General features: G+C 36.3%; 2 protein-coding genes across 6 annotated transcripts in view; both read right to left on the bottom strand.

Moving 5' to 3' along the window:
• Positions 1 to 5,813, bottom strand: part of LOC130220878 (Na(+)/H(+) exchange regulatory cofactor NHE-RF2) — a 74,012-nt gene extending 68,199 nt beyond the window's left edge. Inside the window, 1 exon segment of the mRNA XM_056453138.1 lies at positions 5,276 to 5,813. Within this exon segment, the coding sequence (XP_056309113.1) occupies positions 5,276 to 5,482 (207 nt within the window). The 5' untranslated portion in view covers positions 5,483 to 5,813.
• Positions 5,814 to 13,918: 8,105 nt separating this feature from the next.
• sun1b (Sad1 and UNC84 domain containing 1b) overlaps positions 13,919 to 19,921 on the bottom strand; it is a 127,244-nt gene continuing 121,241 nt past the window's right edge. For all 5 annotated transcript variants that reach the window (XM_056453136.1, XM_056453133.1, XM_056453137.1 and 2 more), the window contains 4 exons: positions 18,907 to 19,022; positions 17,641 to 17,808; positions 17,426 to 17,518; positions 13,919 to 14,578 (listed from right to left, as the gene is read on the bottom strand). In XM_056453136.1, the coding sequence (XP_056309111.1) occupies positions 14,462 to 14,578; positions 17,426 to 17,518; positions 17,641 to 17,808; positions 18,907 to 19,022 (494 nt within the window). In that variant the 3' untranslated portion in view covers positions 13,919 to 14,461. The remainder of the gene's footprint in view (positions 14,579 to 17,425; positions 17,519 to 17,640; positions 17,809 to 18,906; positions 19,023 to 19,921) is intronic.

The raw sequence follows: 19,921 nt of genomic DNA, 5'->3' as shown, positions 1-19,921 counted from the left end.
TCTAAACTGCATTTTGGGGCGTCACGGTGGCGCAGTATGTAGGACGATTGCCTCACTGCAAAAAGGTCGCTGGTTCGAGTCCCGGCTGGGTCAGATAGCATTTCTGTGTGGAGTTTGCATGTTCTCCACATATTGGCGTGGGTTTCCACCTGGACATGCGCTATAGATAAATTGAATAAGCTAAATTGGCCGTAGTTTATGTGTGTATGGGTGTTTCCCAGTGTTGGGTTGCATCTGGAAGAGCATCCGCTGTGTTAAATATATGCTGGATAAGTTGGCAGTTCATTCCACTGTGGCGACCCTAGATTACTAAAGAGACTAAGCCGAAAATAAAATGAATGTATTATGCGCTTATGTTTTTAGCATATCAATGTTAAATGTGTTAAAATAAATAAAAAGAAACTACATGATGAGCCACAATCGCTTACATCCAGTGTTATTTGATTCTCATTTCAAAACTAAAACATCAGATCTACCATATTGCCTAATGGAGTCTTCAATACTCTATTAGTGTTAGTACAACTAAAGAAACGTGTTGCATTTGATTGTCCCTTCACAAGAACGATTCGCACTTAAGTCAATGTTTCCCCACAGGTTTAAGAAAAGCAGGGCTCTTTATTTCCCATTCAAAGTTGCTTCCGGTGCCAAAAGCTTCTTGAGTCAAATAAACGGATGTCAAATGTTTCATAGACACTCTCTGGTGTTTACACAGCCTGTGAAATATATACACGCTATTAGTCAGAAATGTGGACACACTGACATATTATCATGACTGCTTTTACACACTGAGAATAACAGATATCACTGTGGGAATGATGAAGTGGACAAAATACAGTCAGCTCTATACAATATAAGCTTTTTAGGGATCTAAATCTGGGGCAAAATCTGGTACACTGTAAAAATGCTCCAATTTTTGTTTGGGACAACATGAAGGAATTAAGTTAACTTAAGTGGATCGAACATGAACCAATTAAGTTGTCATTAAAAAGCAAGTAGTTTGAACAAATAGCAAACGTCATTTTTGAGTGTATTCACAAGATGCAACATGAGAGACTTTTAACCTGTTGGCCAGGTCTGGGGATTTACAACTCGTTCATACCTTCATTTTCTTGTCGGCTTAGTCCCTTTATTAATCTGGGGTCGCAACAGTGGAATGAACCGCCAACAATTTGTTTTACGCAGCGGATGCCCTTCCAGCTGCAACCCATCTCTGGGAAACATCCACACACACTCATTCACACTCATACACTACGGACAATTTAGCCTACCCAATTCACCTGTACCACATGTCTTTGGACTGTGGGGGAAACTGGAGCACCCAGAGGAAACCCACACGAACGCAGGGAGAACATGCAAACTCCACACAGAAACGCCAACTGACCCAGCCGAGGCTCGAACCAGCGACTTTCTTGCTGTGAGGCGACAGCACTACCTACTGCGCCACTGCGTTGCCCGGGATTTACAACTACATAACTTTAAACAGTAACAGTTCTTGACCCCCGTAACTACAAACAAAAATTAGGTATCATTGGAAAGAAGACACTGAGCTTTACTATGGGCCATCTAGAAAGTTTCATGCTAAAAATATAAAAGGTTATACATTATAAAGTTATAAGGAAAATTGTACAGTGTTCAATATTTGTTTTTCCACATACAAACACAGGAAAACATTAATGTAATAACCTAGAAAAAATATGACTTGAAAGCCAAGTGTCTCTTGAGTTAGATATCATGAGTATATTTCAAATTTAATTAAGATAGCAGGCAAAATAAGATTTGTGTAAAAAGTTTTCTGAGACTATATTGGTGTCCTTTTCCCCACCGTCAGAGACACTTTCTCAAAAATGACCTTCCCAAACTAAAACAGTAACATTGCTGAATAATTTGGTCTACATTTACAGTTCATTGGGCTTTATTTTAATGAACTAGACACAAAGTCTAAAGTACATGGCTCAAAAGCATTAAGGGCATGTCCAAATCCACTTTTGCTATTTTAATGATGAAAAAATACGATTTGTGCCCTGGTGCATGGTCTAACAGGGTTGAGCTTCTTCTCTTAAGGAGTTCTGGGTGTGTTTTGAGCATAACGTGCATTAACCCAATCAGAGTCTCATCTCCCATTGCCTTTAAGAGTCAATTGTGTCGTGCCACAGCGCATTTGCTATTTACATGCCGGACTTTGTAAGTGGAAAAACTGAACACTTCACTAGCAAGAAAACAGTTGAACAGACCATCTGCAGCGAGAATAAAGAACGAGCCTCCTCCATTTGGCCTCTTTACTTTCTCTTTATTCCTTTACTTTCGTGGAGTATTGAAACAGTGGAAACTCACTCCACTGAAGACATCCATTAGCCTATATAATTTAGTTGTTAAGCACACAGATTTGTTTCAAAACTTTTTCGAAATTCATTTCTAATTTCCAGCAAACAAATAAATGAACAATAATAAAAAAGTTTGGTCAAAAAAACTGAGATTTATTGAAACACACATCCTGTTCTTATGCCCCATATAATCCAAAACCTGACAGGTGGACAAGGATCAGTGGTCACCAGAGCGGAATGAACCACCAACTATTGAAGCATGTTTTCATGCAGCGGATGCCCTTCCAGTTGCAGCCCAGTATTAGGAAACACCCATACACAATAATACGCTATGACTCATTTTGTTTACCTAATTCACGCAAACATGGGAGAATATGCAAATTCCACACAGAAATGCCAACTGACCCAGCCAAGACTCGAACCAGCGACCTTCTTGCTGTAACCACTGAGCCACCGTGATGCCCCTTTTTGGTTTTTATTAGCTTTAAAATATTTCTAATATAACTGCAATGAATATTCACGAGGAACAGAGCTGTATTTAGCATCATTACTCCAAAAATCACTCTAATATGGTAATTTGCTGCTCAATAAATGATTATTATAAATGAAACAGTTGTGGACAGTTAATGGAAACATTATTTTCAACATGACAATATTTAATTTAAATAGTTAAAGCTTTGCAACATTATAAATGTCGTTTCTGTCACAATTGACATCAATTTAATGGATTAACTAGTCCAATAACTATGTTTGCTAAATAAATAACTAATAACAGATAACTTATGTAGTATATTAAACAGATATTATATAGAAAAGGGACTCTGCAGGTTTCATCAAGTCAAATTTAAGACTTTAAGACCTTTTGGAGACTTACACAAGGTTAAACGCTAAGGATTTTTTTCTAATGGCCCAGTTAAAACATTAAAATAACAATAAAAACAAAAGATATTGTGAGGAAGATAATTAAACATGTGTTCATAAATAGAAATATAAAAGAGTTGGTAAATAGAGTTAATAAATAAGAGGTATTAAAGGGCAGCTATGATGAAAATCATCTTTTGTAAGCTGTTGGGACAGAGCTGTGTGTAGGTATAGTGTGTCCACAGTCATATTGGGATGATATAAAGACAATAAGTCTCTTTTTTTAATTTCCTGACCTTAAAATAGGATCCAAATCCCTCCCATTTTGAGGCCCACCTCAACGTGACGTAGGAGTGCAGTTTTCCCGCTCACCGAATTGATTGATTTTAACATGTCTCCATAGTAAAGCATATAATCATATCAACAAGACAGGACGTGCGCAAAGCAACTGGGATTAAGAGATCTGTTCAGCTCTCTGTGATCATCAGTCATCATCAAATATGATCAAGAATGAGTTTCACAATGAAGGTCAATGGCTGGCGGTTTACAACATTCTAGAGATTCTAAAATATCAAAATATAAAGAAAGTAGCAGATTTGGAAGCAAGAAGAGCGTGAGAAACGATTTTTGAGTGAACTATCCCTTTAATAGGAGCACGTTTATAGACAACTGGACAAATAAATCCAGATTTCTACTTACAAAAAAAATGAGTTTCACAAGTTTAAAGCGTTAACAAAACAGTGCATGCTTGTAATAAAATAGGTTAAAGATGGTAAAAAAAATAAAATAAAATAAAAAACTAAAAAAATAATAATAATAATAAAAATTGCTGTAATTCATCACCACAGACGCATAGTAGTACAATTATAAAAGAAGACGTTTCAGTCCTGGTTTGTGGACATTAAATCAGGTTTATTTTGTACATTAACATAACAGATATCCATACAGCAGTGGAGATTAACGTATATCCTGTCACATTTGCGTGCAAAAACGTCAAGTTAAACGCGTGCGCGTGTGAACTTTGTAACGACATTGTGCGTGACTCATCGCTGCACAAAGCCTTAAATAAACTCCACAACGAATACATCAAATAATCATTGGGAAAGTTCTTACTGTAGTATTTCTCACAAACGTTTCATGAGATCCGCTTCATGTCTGTCACTGTGCTGTTTATCTGAAGCAGCAGGAGATGAGGACACACTCTGACAGGCACGTGTAAACAGTGGGCGGGGAGAACCAGCATTAAAGGCACAGGCCACAAAAACAGCTACAGTGTGTTCAGAGCAGACAATTCCAATATACTGAAAGGTATAATAAATAATCTGATGGGTGTTATGAGCTGAAACTTTACAGACACATTCTGGAGACACCAAAGACTTATCTTAAATCTTGAAAAAGGGGTAAAAGGTGTTTAAAAAGGGGGTTTAAAGGTGCCTTTTAAATAATTTTTGTTAAAATTTTATTGAGATGGAACGTTAATAATTGAAGGATGTTGGTCCAATTGGGTAGCTTTACATGAACAGAGAAAAATTAAGACCTGTTTAAAACGTTTTAAGACGTACAACACAATATTTCAGTGAATTTAAGACTTTTAAAGGCCTAAATTTTTGATTTTGAGATTTAAGAGATTTTAAGACCACGTGGACACCCTGTAGAATGAAACAAAACTATTTACAGACATATATACACGTGTTTATTTAACAACATACTCAGTTTACATGTCAATTTGCACATCATATAACTTTGCAGACATTATTATGCAATAGTAGTATAGTAATATACATTTATTTTCTCTATTTACTTATTTAATTCCTTTATTATCAGTGTTTTTGTCTTGTCACTGCCATTTTGTTACACTCTTGTCACAAAAATAAATTCCTCGTGTGTAAAATCTTACCTGGCAGTGGCAAAAAAGCTCCTTCTGCTTCCATATGGAGATACATCCTAACCTAAGTATCTCCAAGCACTTGTTTTAACACACACGTTGTTGTTATAAGCAATAAAATGCATAATAATAGGATCCTGCATGATGATCCAGTGTAATGTGGGCTGAAAATGTGAGATCAGCAGCTCAGGTGTGTGTATTGATGTACCTGATGGTGCGTCTCTCTCTCCACGTTCTCGCCGTTCACCTCCACCACACGGTCACCCGCGCGCAGTCCCGACGCCTCCGCCGGGGACGCGCGTTCCACTTTCCGTATGTACTGTCCGGTTTTTCCTTTCTCTCCATGCAGATGAAACCCGTAGCCGTTCTCTCCTTTCTTCATTACGCACAAGCGAGGCTTCAAATCGCTTGCCATTGTATTCCGCCGTTGCCTTCACATTCACAAACTTGTAACACAATCCATGCGCGATTTCCCAAGCAAAGAGAATAAAATAAATAAACAAAGCGAAAACTTACGTAAAATGCATTCGCAAAGGCTTATAAACGCGCATCGCTGCCGTATAACGCGCAGTCTGCGATGTGTTTACAATAACGCGCATGCAACAATTAAAACAGATAGCAGAAGACTCTCGTGTCCAAAAGCGCACGCGAGGAATTAAATACAAAAGTAATAGCGCTGAAAGCAGACTGTGCAACTACCTGTGGATGTTCACAGACGCATCCAAAACTCCTCCATGAGACATTCTGCCCACAGAGAGAGAGAGAGAGAGAGAGAGAGAGAGAGAGAGAGAGAGAGAGAGAGAGAGAGAGAGAGAGAGAGAGAGAGAGAGAGAGAAATGCTGTCCACTGAGAAACTGCGTGGCGTGGAAAAAGACCGCCCATAAATGAGCGACAACACAAATGAGCGGAGAAAGAAGCTTATTTGACCCTCATTCATGCATGTAAACAATGGCGAATAGCAGACACAACTAGTGTGGAGCCTATATAAAAACGCGAATATGCAGTTATTGATTAAGGAATTATGCATGTTTATTATATTTAGCTTAGTTTTTAGGAACATATAACTAGTGAGAACAAAAACAAATAAAATTAATAAAACAATAAATAAATAAAACAATTAAAAAAAAAAAAATATATATATATATATATATACATACATACCCATGCATATACACTCATCGCCAACTTTATTAGGTACACATTAGTAGTATCGGGTTGGACGCCCTTTTTGCCTTCAGAACTGCCTTAATCCTTTGTGGTATACATTCAACAACGTGCCGGAAATATTCCTCAGAGATTTTGGTCCACATTGACATGATAGCATCATAAATAGCAGCAAATAGCAGATTTGTCGGCTGCACATCCATGATGCGAATCTCCCGTTCCACCACATCCCAAAGGTGCTCTATTGGATTGAGATCTGGTGACTGTGGAGGCCATTTGAGTACAGTGAACTCATTGTAATATTAAAGATCGAACCAGTCTGAGATGATTTGCGCTTTATGACATGACACGTTATCCTGCTGGAAGTAGCCATCACAAGATGGGTATACTGTGGTCATAAAGGGATGAGCATGGTCAACAACAATACTCAGGTAGGCTGTGGCGTTCACACGATGCTCAATTGATACTAATGGGCCAAGAAAATCTTCTCAACACCATTACACCACCAGCAGCCTGAACCGTTGATGCAAGGCAGGATGGATCCATGCTTTCATGTTGTAGATGCCAAATTCTGACCCTACCATCCAAATTACACAGCAGAAACTCATCGGAGCAGGCAACGTTTTTCCATTTTTCAATTGTCCAATTTTGTTGAGCTTGTGAATTGCAGCCGCAGTTTCCTGTACTTACCAGACCGGAGTGACACCCAGTGTGGTCTTTTGGTGCTGTAGCCCATCCACCAAGATTGGACGTGTTGTGTGTTCAGAGATGTTCTTCTGCATACCTCGGTTGTAACGAGTGGTTATTTGAGATACTGTTGCCAGTCTGGCCATTCTTCTCTGACCTCAAAATGGTATTTGCACCCACAGAACTGACGCTCACTGGATATTTTCTCTTTTTCGGACCATTCTCTGTTAACCCTAGAGATGGTTGTGCATGAAAATCCCAGAAGATCAGCAGTTTCTGAAATACTCAGACCAGCCCATCTGGCACCAACAACCATGCCACGTTCAAAGTCACTTAACTCACCTTTCTTCCCCATTCTGATGTTCAGTTTGAACTGCAGTAGATCATCTTGACCATGTCTACATGCCTAAATGCATTTAGTTGCTTCCATGTGATTGGCTGATAAGAAATTTGCCATAACAAGCAGTTGGACAGATGTACCTAATAAAGTGGCCGGTGAGTGTATATGTAGCAGAGGTGTATATATGTATATACAGTATACCATCAGCATCTGTAGAGGTTTATCTTGCACAATGGTTTTTTTTTTGAGCGTTAGATAGAAATAATAATTAGGAAATAAATTGAAATGTTTTAAGCAAAACTATTTATTTTTGTGATGACAACACTAAATTAAAAACACAATTACTTAACTTATCGCGTTTAATCAACAGGAATTTAAACAAAAAGCCAAAGACATGTCCAACATTGAGCAGTTAAAGGGATTTACCCATCCTTCATTTGTTCTAAAGCTGTTCAGGTTTCTTTTTTCTGTTAAACATGAAAAGAAGATATTTTGAAAAATGTTGAAAACCCTTAAGCTCTGACTTCCACAGTATTCTCCAATTGCCCGTTTTTTCCTACTATAGAAGTCAGTGGTTACAGGTTATCAGCTTTCTTTAAATTATCTTCTTTTGTGTTCAACAGAAGAAACTCATAAAGGTTTGGAAACACTCGAGGGTGAGTAAATAACTAGAGTAGGTAAATAGAGAGTACATTTTTATTTTTGGACGAGCTCCTTTTATTGTTAGGTAGTGAAAGCGTATCAAACCATAAGACTTATTATTGGGGAAAAATAATGTTTTGTTATGCCTAAAGTGGAATTAAACCGACATAAATCACTTTGTAATTAAAGGGATTCTTCAGGTTTCATCAAGTCAAATTGAAGACTTTTTAAGGCCTTTTTAAGACCCTTATAAATGAAATTTCAGACATAAACAGCTAAATGTTGAGCATTTTTTCTTATAGCCTGATAGGAACAGCCGACTTAAAGTCTTTTTACTTGACCTATCACAAAAAAGGCATTTCTAAGACAAACCTTATATAATGTGTTAAAATAGGCATTTGTTCAACAGATTTCCTTTGACAAAATCTAGAAGTTTTAGAAATCTAAAAGGAGAAGATTTAAAAAGTGTAATAAAGTAAATACAGATAAATTTAAATGGACATGGGAAAACTAAGACCCATTTAAAATGAGTTAAGACCTACAAGACATTCTTTCAGTGAATTTAAGACTTTTTAGGGCCTAAAATTTTTTATTTGAAATTTAAGACTTAAGGGCGACACAATGGCTCAGTGGTTAGCACTGTTGCCTCACAGCAAGGTCGATAGTTCGAGTCCTGGCTGGGACAGTTGGCATTTCTGTGTGGAGTTTGCATGTTCTCCCCGTGTTGGCGGGGGTTTCCTCTGGGCGCTCCAGTTTCCCCCACAATCCAAAGTCATGTGGTAATTTGTGAATTGAATAAGCTAAATTGGCCGTAGTGTGTGTGAATTGGTGTGTATTATGGGTGTTTCCCAGTACTGGGTTGCAACTGGAAGGGCTGCAAAACTTATGCGTGTAAACATATGCCGGATAAGTTTGCGGTTCATTCCGCTGTGGCAACCCCTGATGAATAAAGGGACTAAGCAGAAGGAAAATACATGAATTTAAGACTTTTTAAGACCCTGCGGATACCCTGAATTGCATATGGGCTTTAAGCAGTTCTTTTGCCATGGTTTATAAATCGAAATCAATCATAAAATCGCTATAAATCCTTGTTATTTGGACTTTAACCCTTTGACTGCCCATCTACTAAATGGTTGACCACATTTTTACTGTTTTAAATAATGACTGTTAAAGTAATTGAAAGAATAATTGTTTTAAATAATGGTTTATATATAAAACAAACATAATCCTGTTGCACTACTACACTTGATTTTGGTTTTATTGTAAAAAACAACAACAAAAAAAACATGTTAAATGAGAATCTGACATATTTTATGGCATACTTCAAAAAGAAAATGTAATTTCTTATTGAAAAATGTTTTAGTTGGAATATTTTTTTTAATAAATTGGTCTTACACTTAATATTTTCAGATTTTTCATAGTATTTGTATTAATTCCAATACTTTACCAAATAATTGATATGTCGGTTTATGGTAGAGGCTGATATTTTAGAAATTATGGGATGTGTTGGAAAAAAAAAATGCATTGAGTGTTAACTAGCGACATTAGTTAAGAAATGCTAATTTTCTTGGTGGGGAAAATTAGACTTTGCGTTTGCATTGGTTGGAATTAACTAAAAGAAAACATATAAAGACAAAAACTGAAGTAGACTTACAAGAAAACGAGCTATCTTGAGGTAATGTTTGTATTTTAGAACAAATAGAATGTTTTGTCGCGTCACGTTCTAATAGAATTCCATGAAAACTTTTCTAGAACGTCTTCGCATTCAAATCAAAACAGCAAAAATGACTAAAAGGTACTGTAGTATGCTTCATAATACTGTCAGTCATATTATAGTTCATTATTAAGCATAATGAAACATAAGCTACAGACATCGTACCTCAGTTTCACCGTTAAAATCTTAAGTGTTGTGCTAAAAATCACCGTTTGGTTGCTGTGTACGGAAAAGCTCCGCCTTTTTTTGCTTTGATTGACAGCCATTTTGACATTAATGAAGGCTGAGGTAAAAAAACTAAAAACATTTCATATTTAAAGCGCCCTAACAGAGAAAATAAAAAATCTGTTAGAAACTAAACTTTCTCTTCTTAATTTTAAGCAGGCCAAAGACTTTAAGATCTGTAAAAATGGATCTCAGCACATCATGAACACAGAAGAGATATTTGAGAGAAAGTAGCTAGCGTTTTTAGCACAGCCTCATGACCAACTTCCCATAAAACATCAATAAATAATGTGAATTTGAGAACTTTTCAGGTCACAACCCACATATGGCACAACCACGCAAACCGAGGACAAAAGCAGCTGAATGTGCTGCACTCTAGTGGCGGAAAACAACAACTACTATTGGACTCTTGAGTATGGTAGTCAAACTATAAAAACTATCGTCTAATTTGACTACTTTTGGGTTATATCTAGATGTAAACAGCTGTTTTACTAGAAAAGTGTCTTTTAAAAACGTACAATGTCTATCGTTGCTCTAGTTATGTCGGTTTCAGATGGGTTTTTTTTACCTCACAGACTAATTGGCGCGATTATGCATTCACAATGGTATGAACCGTTATAGGGGTGGTAAAATGCGCTCATATTATCTATTGTTTAAATTATTTATATTTTTATTTAACATACAGATCAGGAAAAAGCCTATTTCTCACTATTAAAGGGCTGACCCCCATATTATGGTTCTGACATTTTTCAGCGGGGTCAATTAATTAGGGAGGTCTATCACCTCCAAACCCCCGTATTTCGTGACTAGAACGAAACTTGGAGTTTAGATGCCTAAAAGAGTCTAAATGCCGTCTGAAACTTTCCTCTTGAGGTACATTGAGGTAGTTGGTCTTATATTCACACATTCAGACTTTCTTCTTAATATCATTTCTGAAAGTATTCTTTGCAAATAGGAAAATCATATCAGCAGCCAATGACTATCAAAGAACAGCATTGTTCGCAGTGTAATAAATAGTGCTAATGTTATTTTGTCAAACTTGCATGTGATTTCAGGTTGAATATTCAAAGTAAACAATATTGGCAGTGTGTCACAAGTTGTCATTGAACGAATGTTCGAATAAAACCAACTTTACCCCAAAAAGGAGCATTTTTACCAGGCACCTGTGTGTATGTTCAGTAATATCACTTTTATGGCAAAGAATAAGTCCTTTTCCTGGTCTTTAAGTGAAATATGTCAACATAAACAAAGGAGGCTGAGAAAAATGTTCAGTTTTGATGGAAATTTCAGACGGCACAGAGTTTTGCATCTGAACTCTTCATATAAACATCATATTTGATCTCACTTGTGTCATGCGTCTTTATCAGATTTGACAGATGTAACTGAGGTAAATAGTAAACTAGGGAGTTAAGATGTTTAATAATATTTAAATATTTAAGAATAAATATTTAAAAGTAAAAAAATATCTTTCATCCCTGTTATTCACAGACAATGTTGTTCTGTTGGCTACATTAAACATGGACCTTCAGCATAAACTGGGGCAATTTGTTGCCGAGTGTGACGCGGCTGAGATGAGAATCAGCACCTCCAAGTCCCAGGACATGGTGCTCAACCAGAAAAAGGTGGTTTGTCATCTACAGGTTGGAGCAGAGTCCTTACCCCAGACGGAGGAGTTTAAGTATCTTGGGGTTTTGTTCAGGAGTGAGGGAAGTATGGAGCGTGAGATTGACAGGCGCATTGGTGCAGCGGCAGCAGTAATGTGGTCGATGTATCTGTCTGTTGTGGTAAAGAAGGAGCTGAGCCGAAAGGCCTACTCTCACCTATGGTCATGACCGATAGGACAAGATCTCGGATACAAGCGGCCAAAATGAGTTTCCTTTTCAGGGTGGCAGGGCACACCTTTATTGATAGGTTGAGGAGCTCTGTCACTCGAGAGGAGCTCAGAGTAGAGCCGCTGCTCCTCCACATCAAGAGAAATCAGCTGAGGTGGCTCAGGCATCTGTTTCAGATGCCTCTTGGAGGCGTTCCAGGTATGTCACACCGAGAGGAGGCCTCTGGGAAGACCCAGGACACGTTGGAGAGACTATGTCTCTAGGCTAGACTGGGAACGCCTCGGGATCCCCCGGGAGGAGCTGGAGGACGTGTCTGGGGAGAGGGAAGTCTGGAGTTCACTCCTAAGACTGCTGCCCCCTCGACCCAGTCCTGGAAAAGCGAATGAAAATGAATAAATGAATGAAAAAAGTATCTATAATTGAAACCAATAATCGAAATACTCACCCTTTTGTGGCTCCAGATGTCTTTCCTTAATTAAAAAACATGTTAAAGTTATATCATTAGTAACCCTTTTAAAACCACACATAAAAAACAAAACAATTACAGATACAAATATCCTCAAAATTAAAATTCTTTACTGGTACAATTCATAGTACTGTAGCCATTTTGTAACAACAAAAGAAACAAACAGAACTAAATATAAACAGAACAATATGCACTGAAAAGCTTTTTTTTTTTTTTTTTACAAAAACACACTGCACAAAGTCCTATTTCTCAGCTAAATTTCTGTGAAATAAATAAGTCATGAACAAACCAATAGTATTTTACAAACGGACTCTTTTAGGTCAACATGGCGCTGACCACGCGGTTCAATAAACGAACCCCTACACTTTTTAAACATTTCCAATGAATCACATAGGACTTGTGCAACTTACATTTCCTTATAAAGACAAAAACAGTGCCTTGTCTAATTTAACTAAACGCTCAACAAAAAGAAAACACAATAAAAAGGAAAAGAGTGATGATGATGGCAGGGCACACCCTTTATGTAAAATAAACACTGATAGGAGGAGATTAAAAAGGACTAATTACAATAAGTTACATTCCTGCAGAGTAATAATGAAGACTGCGCTCTGATATGACTGTTGACCACAGAAATGAAGGGTGTATGTGTGTGTGTGCGTTTTATGTCCAGTTTTGTAAAGATGTACACATATTTGTCCATAAACATCCATTCCCTTCTGTAAAGAAACCATCTGAGGTCAATTTTAGTGTCATTTACAATTTATGGCTGTTATGAGTCTACTTCTATTTTTTTTTTAAAGTAAAAACCTGAAAAAAAGCATCAAGAAATGAAGTGCCTGAAACCCCGGTTATGTGAAAATATGTCTAGGTCATATCTAAAATAATATGATATAATGATGACAATAATAACGATGATGATTCATTATGATATCATTAAAAAAAGCAAGTTTTAGATCTTTTTTTTTTTTTGCATTAATTGATTAATATAATTGGTAACATTTCATAATGACTAATATAAATGAATACTCCACCAATACTATCATACTGTAGCAACCAAAATGCATTAAATGCAAATTACGCATTACAATAAGAGGATTTAAAAAAATAATCTATGGTTTCAGTTTTGCTTTGTATCACATTTAGTAAAAAAAATCTATATTTCTGTTAAAAATTACTACTAATTAAGTACTTTTTATTTTGCTTATTTTTAAATAAAATAATGTTACAATAAAAAAAATAAAATAAATCAAACAAACCTAAAACGGTATCAAGTTTGACTCTTGATAAGATTTTTGAAGTTTGTTCAAAATTACTAAGAATTAAACATGTTTTTTTAAACAAACCCAAAAGAGGATAAATTTAGCAAATACGGCCCAGACAAAAAACTGAATTAATAATAAAAAATACTAATTACACTTTTACATTTTTGCTTAAATTCAAGAAAAACAATGTTAAAATGAAATGAAAATAAATTTAAACAGACCTAGAAGAGGATAAATTCTGCAAATATGACCCCAAAAAACTACATTTCTGTTCAAAATTACTACCAATTAAATACTTTTTGCTTAATTAAAAAATATATGTTACAATGAAAAATAAAATTTAAACAAACCTAAAACAGGAGAAATTTAGCAAATATGACCCAGCCAAAAAACTTAATAAAAAAAGACTACTAATTACATTTCTTTTTGCTTAAATTCAAGGAAAACAATGTTAAAATAAAATAAAAATAAATTTAAACAGACCTAAAACAGGATAAATTCCACAAATAGGACCCCCCCCCCCAAAAAAATACTGTTCAAAATTACTACTAATTAAATGCTTTTTGCTTAACTTCAAAGAAAATTATGTTACAATTAAAATAAAATTAATTTAAACAGACCTAAAAGAGAATAACCTCTGCAAATATGACCTAGACATACTGTGGTTTGGTGGTGATAAAAGTTTCCTTTCGGGGCTAATTAAAGCATCAGTGACCGGCGGACGAGGCGGATGTCAGGCATGTCCTGAACTCCATACCTCTCTTTACTACATTCAGAAAACACACAAGCGAAATGTCCCGCGAATGAGAGAAGCGTGATCTGTCTGAAGGCACAGACACCTCTACGGGTGAGAGCGGATGGGGCAGGAATCAGTGCAAGAACAGCCAAAATTAAAGGAAATCCTTAGTTTTAATACATTGCTCTTTTCCTGCTGTGCTCCTCGTAACTCAGCTTCGGCCATCATTCGTATCAAAGTCTTAAAAACATAGCTTGCGCATCCCAGTGCTGCATCAAGTCCAAGCGTGTCCTGTATGTACATAAAGGGTTATATAGTGCTGTACATTATTGAGTGTGAGGTTTGCCGTGGACTCTGAAGCGATACAGGCAGGTGTATTCGGGATGACCCCAGTTGGACAGTACTCGCATCTCAATGATCTGAAAAGCTTTGTCATTCTTCTCCTGTAAAAAATACAAATAAAATACAAAAAAAGTTCAATAAAATCAGTCTGAAGAACACAGAGGCTATTACAAAAGCTAGTAAGCAGTGTTATTGTCAAACATAGAATACTAGCATTGACAAAAGTATCGATTTCGGTACCAACCGATACTAAAATGTTAAAATCATGTAAAAAAAAACACTGTGGCGCTATTACAAAAGCCAGTAAGCAGTGTTATTGTCAAACATAGAATACTAGCATTGACAAAAGTATTGATTTCCGTACCAATCGATACTAAAATGTTAAAATCATGTAAAAAAAAACACTGTGGCGCTATTACAAAAGCTAGTAAGCAGTGTTATTGTCAAACATAGAATACTAGCATTGACAAAAGTATTGATTTCCGTACCAATCGATACTAAAATGTTAAAATCATGTAAATAAACACTGAGGCGCTATTACAAAAGCTAGTAAGCAGCGTTATTGTCAAACATAGAATACTAGCACTGACAAAACTATCGATTTTGGTACCAATCGATATTAAAATGTTAAAATCATGTAAAAAAAAAAAAAAAAAAAAAAAAAAACACTTTGGCGCTATTACAAAAGCTAGTAACCAGCGTTATTGTCAAACATAGAATACTAGCACTGACAAAAGTATCGATTTTGGTACCAATCGATACTAAAATGTTAAAATCATGTAAATAAACACTGAGGCGCTATTACAAAAGCTAGTAACCAGCGTTATTGTCAAACATAGAATACTAGCACTGACAAAAGTATCGATTTTGGTACCAATCGATATTAAAATGTTAAAATCATGTAAAAAAAAAAACAAAAACAAAAAAAAAACACTTTGGCGCTATTACAAAAGCTAGTAAGCAGCGTTATTGTCAAACATAGAATACTAGCATTGACAAAAGTACCAATTTTTGTACCAATCGATACTAAAATGTTAAAATCATGTAAAAAAAAACACTGTGGCGCTATTACAAAAGCTAGTAAGCAGTGTTATTGTCAAACATAAAATACTAGCATTGACTAAAGTATCAATTTTGGTACCAATCGATACGAAAATGTTGTTGTCAACATAAAATAGTAGGATAGTCCGAAGTATTGATTCTGGTTCCAATCGATACTAAGATGTACAAAAAAACCTGTATTTAACATGGCATACTAGGGTTGTCAAAAGTATTGATTTTGGTACCACTCGATACTAAAATGTTTAAAAAGCCTGTAAAAACACTTCGGCGCTATTACAAAAGCTTGTAAGCAGCGCTGTTGTCAACTTAGAATACTAGAGTTGTCAAAAGTATCGATTTTGGTACCAATCAATACTAAGATGTTTAAAAAGCCTGTAAAAAACACTGTGGTGCTATTACAAAAGCTAGTAAGCAGCGTTGTAGTCAACATAGAATACTAAAGTTGTCAAAAGTATCGATTTTGGTTTCAATCGGTACTAAAATGATGAAAATCATGTAAAAAATGCTGTACTCAAACATAGCATACTAAGGTTGTCAAAAGTATCGATTTCGGTACCAATTGATACTAAAATGTTGTCAACATAAAATACTAGGATAGTCAGAAGTATTGATTTTGGTAGCAATCGATACTAAGATGTTAAAAAAAACAAACAAACTGTATTTAACATAGCATACTAGGGTTGTCAAAAGTATCGATTTTGGAACCACTTGATACTAAAAGGATTAAAAAGCTAGTAAAAAAACACTGTGGCGCTATTACAAAAGCTAGTAAGCAGCGTTGTTGTCATAGAATACTAGAGATACAAAAGTATCAATTTTGGTACCAATCGGTACTAAAATTATGAAAATCATGTGAAAAAAATGCTGTATTCAACATAGCATACTAAGGCATGGTTTCCGCTACATTCATTCTTCCATGGCGGGGCGCCACGCCAAAATTCATCCTGTCACGACTACATTGCAGCTTCTCATTCAAAACATTAATTTTTTTATAGCGGGTGATAACCGCACCAAAACGTATTAAAGGGTAAGTGAATTATAACCACGTGAACTTTTCTGTAACCGACTGTAGTAGTGCTGTGCGTCATTTGTTTAACCCTTTAAGGTTACATGCTGACTGACTGACTGGCTGACGTGTGTGTGATGCATGAGGCCAGCAAACACGACGTATAGCTGTTTCACTTTACTTCAGGTTGCATTAATATCGCTCTGTAGGTCTATTGGAGAAAAATAAATATTCCTAGCAAATCTAATAAATGTTTGACACACACGTTACATAAACACACTAAATCACACTTCAGCAGCGTTTATTTGAGAGCGCACAAGAAGATCCGTGCTCAGTTCTGCCAGATGATGCTGACTGAACTCCACACCTCTCTTTACGACATTCAGAAAACACACAAGCGCAATGTCCCGCATCGTCACTGCACCGTGATGCACCGAAATATCGAATTGAACCGAATCTATGGCATGATAATCGTAACCGAACCGTGAGACCAGTAAAGGTTCACACCTCTAATTATACATGATTTTTAACAAGTTAAACCAAACTTTTATTTTGATAGAGTTGTAGTGAAGAGTTTTGAGTTTGTGTATGCCTTTTCCAACAGTTTTTTCAAATTACATGGTAAAATGCTGGTCAAGTCCTACTTTTGATTTATTTCGATTTTAACAATCAAACAATACAAGGCAGTTTTATTACGGTATCTAGATAATGCTTTCTAGATAAGCTGCTTACTAGGTTTTAAAACAAACCTGGTGAACAAAACACACTTCAAATCACCAAAGTGTCAGTATCTTTACATTTGACAGATTTTGCGGGATCAAATCAGGATTAGACTGACTTTTTAAACATGATACAACAGCAAATTCTGTATAAACTTTACCATAACTGGGAAGTTCTGGAGTGAATCTCCGTCTTCTTGATAAGTGTAGTCTCCAAGCAGTTTCCCTTCTTCCTGATATTCATCATCCAGCCCCTGCGGATAAAGAAACAGCACTGATACATTTCACCCATGGGACTATCTATACACACCACGTTTTAACCATAAAACACTGGCTTAAGTCATGAATGTACACAATCATAAATGTGAGTTCTTACGTAGACAGAGAAACGTCGAGGTGCGCTGCTGATGTTTCCAGAAGGAGAGAGGCTTTTGGGAATGTGCTCCAGGCAGAAGCCGCTGGGGATGACACTTAACGAGAGCCTGATCACCAGATAACCTTGGGAGCCTTTAAAAGCCCAGCAGTTTCCTGGGTACATGTCCGGCTACAGGATAGACAAAAATATTTTACGCACCTCTTTTTTTGTGTCTTACATTGTAGAGCTAACATTTGTGTTGTCGAAAATGACCATGCTTCTAATATTAAGCTCTTAAATGGATAGTTCACCCAAATCTGAAAATTTCTACAAAAAAGATATTTTGAAGAATGATGGAAAACCTGTAACCATTGACTTCCTTAGTATTTTTTTTTCTTACTATGGAGGGCAATGGTTACACGTTTTTAGCATTCTTCAAAATATCTTCTTTTGTGTTCAACAGAGCTCATAAAGGCATATATAAAATAATAGCGAGTACGCTTTAATATATTAAAGTAAACACACAGCAGGCAAATAGGGTTAAAAAGTGCAAGTGAGGCATTACTTAATTAAATACGCACTGATTTGCATACATTTCTAGCTCAAAAATCCCACTGGGTGAAGGGAGGTTGTTCATAACTCATTTTTCTGACCTATTAGTGTCCAAGATTTTTTTTTTTTACAGATGGGACGTTGGGAATTTCTACTTAATCACTCCATAATTCTGTAAATATTCCAAATTACTCCCTCTGTAACAATCTTCAGAATACAGATATGAATATATCTCTAAGGCAGGGGTCACCAATCTCAGTCTTGGAGGGCCGGTGTCCCTGCAGGGTTTAGCTCGAACTTGCCTCAACACACCTGGCTGGGTGTTTCAAGTATACCTAGTAAGACCTTGATTAGCTTGTTCAGGTGTGTTTGATTAGGGTTGGAGCTAAAATCTGCAGGACACCGGCCCTCCAGGAACAAGTTTGGTGACCTCTGCTCTAAAGTATGGTGTATGTAAGAGCTGCTTAAGTACAGTTTAAAAACAAATTAAATATAATGTACAAAATTGTGAAAACAGGCTTTTAAAATTTATTGTCAATTCCACCACAAATTGATAAAATGCTAAAAAAGCAGCTCTTAAATGTGAATTTTTGGATGCTTTCTTTACATTAGACAAAAAAACAAAACACTTTATGAAAAGCCCAAAATAGAAATGTGAATGATCAAGCAGTGGTTTTGCCTGTTATTAGAGGTCCATTCACACAACAACAATAAAGCTGCACTTGAAGTTTTTACCTGGATGACGACACGTGGCGACTGGGAGAAATACCACAGCGGGATTCCAAACAGGCTCATCAGTGCAGTTTTTGTCTCGTATGTCTCTGAACAGCGAGTGCTGAGGACACTGCCACCTGCACACACATTAACCTCAGGTAAATGCAGTTTTATTTAATGTATTCTCAACTGAAACACAAAGAGAGAGTGCGACAGTGTAGCTCCTCCCCTTTTAAAAAAACAGCCAATAGCGTTTTGTTTTATCATAGCTCTGAAAGTAAGAGTGGTTAAGCTCAAGCACATCAAATGAAAAGCGTCTTGAAGAGGGCAGGACATGCCAGATCCTAGAAAGCATTTGATTGGTTATGATTTGATAAGAAACTGAAGTTTGGGTTGACGTGATTAAAATCATTTATCCATTTAGGCAGAAGTGACAAACTACAAGCTTTACATGCTTATATGAGTTCTATATCTTATTAACGTGAATTTTGTCACTGTTTTGCGGTACACTAGCTTATAGATATCTTAAAAACGAACAATACTGATACTAACATTTAAAAAACTTTATTTTAATTTCATTGGACCTTCAAAGGGCCAGACAGGTTTTACATATAGACACTAGTCAACATTTGAAATGGATCAAAAACAGTTTTCTAAATTGTCCTGAGAAAAGAATGAGTGTTGTTTAATAGTTTTGGGATGCTTTGAATCCACTTCAAATGTTGATTACTGTATATTAGTGCTATTGAATGATTATGATTAATTGCAGGGGTTAAAGTGAAAAAAAAAATCCTGAGCCTGAATGTTGGGGGGTGGGGGGTGGTGTGGTGTATGGGGGTTTGGAGAGAAACTTCACAGAAGGAAGGGGGGCTGGGCTGGGGGGGTTGTTTGGAGAGAAACTACACAGAAGGACTTACTTCAAATATTGACGATAATAACAAAAATAAAGTAACAAGAGCTTAAAATGCTTAAAAAACTGGTAAACTGAGACTGAGATAGTACTTTTAAATAAATGGTGCAAAGCATAATCATTGAA

This window comes from Danio aesculapii, chromosome 3, assembly GCF_903798145.1.
Source record: "Danio aesculapii chromosome 3, fDanAes4.1, whole genome shotgun sequence".
Lineage (NCBI taxonomy): Eukaryota > Metazoa > Chordata > Actinopteri > Cypriniformes > Danionidae > Danio > Danio aesculapii.
Note: the sequence above shows the minus strand (reverse complement) of the source record. Positions and strands in the feature narration are given on the sequence as shown.